General features: G+C 43.2%; 1 protein-coding gene across 2 annotated transcripts in view; it reads left to right on the top strand.

Moving 5' to 3' along the window:
* The window catches only part of LOC118803683 (S-adenosylhomocysteine hydrolase-like protein 1), a 27,588-nt gene that overhangs the window by 21,619 nt on the left and 969 nt on the right, over positions 1-5,000 (top strand). For both annotated transcript variants that reach the window (XM_036564150.1, XM_036564151.1), the window contains exons 13-16: positions 1,430-1,528; positions 2,809-2,877; positions 3,226-3,304; positions 4,618-4,738. In XM_036564150.1, the coding sequence (XP_036420043.1) occupies positions 1,430-1,528; positions 2,809-2,877; positions 3,226-3,304; positions 4,618-4,738 (368 nt within the window). The remainder of the gene's footprint in view (positions 1-1,429; positions 1,529-2,808; positions 2,878-3,225; positions 3,305-4,617; positions 4,739-5,000) is intronic.

Consider the following 5,000-nt stretch of genomic DNA (forward strand, 5'->3'; position numbering starts at 1 on the left):
AGACTCTTCTTCTTGCGCCGGACGGGATGGTGGTGCATCTTTGCTGTGGAAAGCAGCTTCAGCTCTAACCCAGATCAGTGAAGATTAATCTGACATGTTTAGATTTTATTTACATGTTCTAACTTATTTTACTGCAGTTTTCAGTTTTAGATTTGAATCCTATTTTTAATTTTACAACAAATTTTACTTAAAATTTCAATTCACACATAAAAATGACATTTAATAGTGGAAATTCATCTTTACAGTTACAACTGAATTTTTACTAGTCAATATTTTATATTTACTGGGGCAATTTTAATTTTCACGTGTACCATTTGAATTAAACTTTATAAATTAAATGTTTACCGTATTTCAAATATGTACATTAAATTTATATAGAACACAAATACCTACATTTAGAGTCGGTTATTCATTCAGCCTAATGAGAAACTGTAGAACAGACTCAGTTTATATCACAATACCTACATTTAGAGTCGGTTATTCATTCAGCCTAATGAGAAACTGTAGAACAGACTCAGTTTATATCACAATACCTACATTTAGAGTCAGTTATTCATTCAGCCTAATGAGAAACTGTAGAACAGACTCAGTTTATATCACAATACCTACATTTAGAGTCAGTTATTCATTCAGCCTAATGAGAAACTGTAGAACAGACTCAGTTTGTATCACAATACCTACATTTAGAGTCAGTTATTCATTCAGCCTAATGAGAAACTGTAGAACAGACTCGGTTTATATCACAATACCTACATTTAGAGTCAGTTATTCATTCAGCCTAATGAGAAACTGTAGAACAGACTCAGTTTATATCACAATACCTACATTTAGAGTCGGTTATTCATTCAGCCTAATGAGAAACTGTAGAACAGACTCGGTTTATATCACAATACCTACATTTAGAGTCGGTTATTCATTCAGCCTAATGAGGGCGAAGAAGCTTGTGAATAGGAAGCCTCTTGCGCTCCATCTGCTTCTCTTTTCTTTCTTCTGTCAGTCTGTATGAAGAGAGCTCTGAGTTCTCGCTGAATCTGTTTGTACAGTCAGTTGTTTAGCAGCTTTTTCCATTTGAGATGTTTTTGTGTTTTCACTGTGTTCACGCTGAACACTAACGCTGCCGCTCAGTCAGTCCTTCTGCCTCAGTGGGAACAGTGACTCCCACCAGCTGTGACATCACATGCATGACTTCCATAGAAAAATAAAAACAGGAGCAGCACAGATGATCGGTTGTCATATATGAGCTAATTTGCAAATTATGCACGTAGACAGTGATCAGATTTCAGTCTGACTAACCGGAAAAGTGCTTGATCACTAAATGTGAACGCATGCAGTTTAAATCAGGTCATAATCCAGATTCAATTCATATGAAACCAGCAGGTGTAAACATGGTCTAAATGTGTGTGTGTGTGTGTGTGTGTGTGTGTTTTAGGTGAGTTTGAGGACTCCTGAGCTGACCTGGGAGAGAGTTCGCTCTCAGGTCGATCATGTGATCTGGCCCGATGGAAAGAGGATCGTTCTGCTGGCCGAGGTGAACACACTCACACTCAGTCCAGATCGAGCTGTTAGACTCAGCAGCTTCAGACTGGATTAGTCTACGGCCCCGTTGTGGTATCAGTGCCCCCCCTCACTCGCATGCCCTCCCAATATAGTCACTATGGTCACTTTCATGAGTGACCACCATATCTCACCAGAACCTGGTTCGTTTTGCTGGTTTCCCTGCAGCTGTTGCTGATCTGCACTCACCTGTTCTGCGACCACAGAGAAGCCGTTAAGTTGCTGTGATGTGGCCGTTAATTATGACTGATTTCATTTCAGTAACATTTAATACTGTCTGCCATTTTTAAACAGGAATCATGGCAGATTTGATAAACCAACACAGTTAAAATGACTAAATGAAAACTTAATAAGTAGACAAAACTCCTAAAACGTCTATGGCCTCCTTAGCGCCCCCCTTAGGCTCTCTGTGAGTCCACAGCCCGCAGTTTGAGAACCACCAGTATAACTTATCTTCTGTGTGTGTGTCTGTGTGTGTGTGTGTGTGTGTGTGTGTGTCTGTGTGTGTGTGTGTGTGTGTCTGTGTGTGTCTGTGTGTGTGTCTGTGTGTGTCTGTGTGTGTGTGTGCTGTCTGTGTGTCTGTGTGTGTCTGTGTGTGTCTGTGTGTGTGTGTGTGTCTGTGTGTGTGTGTGTGTCTGTGTGTGTCTGTGTGTGTGTGTGTCTGTGTGTGTCTGTGTGTGTCTGTGTGTCTGTGTGTGTCTGTGTGTGTGTGTGTCTGTGTGTCTGTGTGTGTCTGTGTGTGTGTGTGTGTCTGTGTGTGTCTGTGTGTGTCTGTGTGTCTGTGTGTGTCTGTGTGTGTGTGTGTGTGTGTGTGTGTGTGTGTCTGTGTGTGTCTGTGTGTGTGTGTGTGTGTGTCTGTGTGTGTCTGTGTGTGTGTGTGTGTGTCTGTGTGTGTCTGTGTGTGTGTGTGTTGTGTGTGTGTGTGTGTGTGTGTGTGTCTGTGTGTGTCTGTGTGTGTGTGTGTCTGTGTGCGTGTGTCTGTGTGTGTGTGTCTGTGTGTGTGTGTGTGTCTGTGTGTGTGTGTGTGTGTGTGTGTGTGTGTGTGTCTGTGTGGTGTGTCTGTGTGTGTCTGTGTGTGTGTGTGTGTGTGTGTGTGTGTCTGTGTGTGTGTGTGTCTGTGTGTGTGTGTGTGTGTGTGTGTCTGTGTGTGTGTGTGTGTGTGTGTGTGTCTGTGTGTGTGTGTGTCTGTGTGTGTGTGTGTGTCTGTGTGTGTCTGTGTGTGTGTGTGTGTGTGTCTGTGTGTGTGCGCGTCAGGGTCGTCTGCTGAACCTGAGCTGCTCCACTGTCCCAACATTCGTCCTGTCAATCACAGCAACTACGCAGGTCAGTCTCACTCACACAACACGGGATAAAAAAGTCCTTCTGGATAAAAATGTTTGAGGAGTTTGAGGAGTTTGAGGAGTTTGAGGAGATGGAGAACTTGGAGAACTGGTCCTCTGCCGTGTGGTATCGGTTCTGTTCTCTTAAATCGGCTGTAACTCATCTTTACTGACTTTACTGATTGTGTTCCAGCAAAACAGGCATCTCTATCAGTGTGTTTGTGAATAATTAGTGATAATTACTGATATCAAATCAAATAGAAAAATATTCTGTGAAATATTGACTCTCAGAATGAGTCGCTCTGCGGTTCTGTGTGTGTCTGTGTGACACTGCGGTTCTTTTCCTCTTCAGGCTCTGGCTCTGATAGAACTGTACAACGCTCCTGAGGGTCGATACAAACAGGATGTTTACCTGCTTCCAAAAAAGATGGGTGAGCATAAACACACACACACACACACACAAACACACACACACACACACACACACAGACACACACATTTTAATTTTAAATTCTTTATTTGGATGAACATGTAAAATAAAATGACCATGAAATCCAAACATCAGCTCAGAGTCGTGCTGCAGGTCCAGTTTACGCTCAGAGTGAACAGATATGTCTGATAATAACAGCTCAGACTTTAATAACTGTTTATCCAGCTAAAACACATTCGCTCGTTCTCTGCAGGTGCTGACGACCACCAGACTCTATCGAGACTGCACTTAGAACCATCTGCATCCAGAACAGTTTAGAGCTCTAACAGTGATCTTCAGTAGAAAACTTCACTTCAGTAAACGCCAATTCTAACAGGGCGTAGTTCATAGTTCTTCATGAATGAGGTTACAGTGGTCCGAAGGCTCTGTTATGTTTTGGGGGGTAGTTTGCTGACGATTTTTACCCTTAGAGGAAAGCGTTGCTGCTAATCAATACAAACTAATTATGAGTGATCACCTTTACTCTATGATACAACATTTTTATCCTGATGGGGATGGTCTCGGTGCCCCCATCCACAGGACACAAGGGTCACTGAATGGTTTGATGAGTGTGTGATTGATGTGGCCTTCATAGTCAGTAGATCTCAGCTCAGCTGAACACCTGTGGGGGGTCTCGAAGGGACGTTAGCCCCATTCTCCACCACCATTGACACAGACACCCACTGAGGGAACATGTTTTCTCTCCAGTTCAGGTCCAGACGCTGAAGCTCTTCTGGCAGCTCATGATGGTCCAACACCTCACTGACACTCTTTATGCAGGTTTTTCCTTTGTTGCCCATTGGTGGCAAATAAGTACACCATTAGGAACAGTTGGAATTTTGATGGTGGTGCTGGAGCCCTTGGTCCAAAATGTCCCAGAGATGGTTCAGTGAGTAACGGCGAAGATGTTCAACGATGAATACCGGTGATGTTTATTGATGAAAGCTGTCATTCGGTGATGAACGCCGGTGATGTTTGATGATGAACGCCGGTGATGTTTGATGATGAGCGGCGATGATGTTTGATGATGAACGCCGGTGATGTTTGATGATGAACGCCGGTGATGTTTGATGATGAACGCCGGTCCTTAGGTGATGTTCAGTGATGAAAGCCGTCCTTAGGTGATGTTCGGTGATGTTCACGATGTTTGGTGATGAAAGCTGTTGTTTGGTGATGAATGCCGGTGATATTTGGTGAGGAACACCAGTTCCGCACAACAGCAGGTCTACAGATGTCACACTGATGGTGCTGACTGACTGTGTGTTTGATGTTTAGATGAATACGTGGCCAGTTTGCACTTACCAACATTCGACGCCCACCTGACCGAACTTACTGACGAACAGGCGAAATATCTCGGACTGAGCAAACACGGCCCCTACAAACCCAACTACTACAGGTATACACACACACACACACACACACACACACACACACTAATATACACACACACACACACACTAATATACACACACACACACACACTAATACACACACACACACACACACACTAATATACACACACACACACACACACACACTAATATACACACACACACACACACTAATATACACACACACACACACACTAATACACACACACACACACACACACTAATATACACACACACACACACACACACTAATATACACACAAATAT

Source organism: Colossoma macropomum, unplaced genomic scaffold (assembly GCF_904425465.1).
Source record: "Colossoma macropomum unplaced genomic scaffold, Colossoma_macropomum, whole genome shotgun sequence".
Lineage (NCBI taxonomy): Eukaryota > Metazoa > Chordata > Actinopteri > Characiformes > Serrasalmidae > Colossoma > Colossoma macropomum.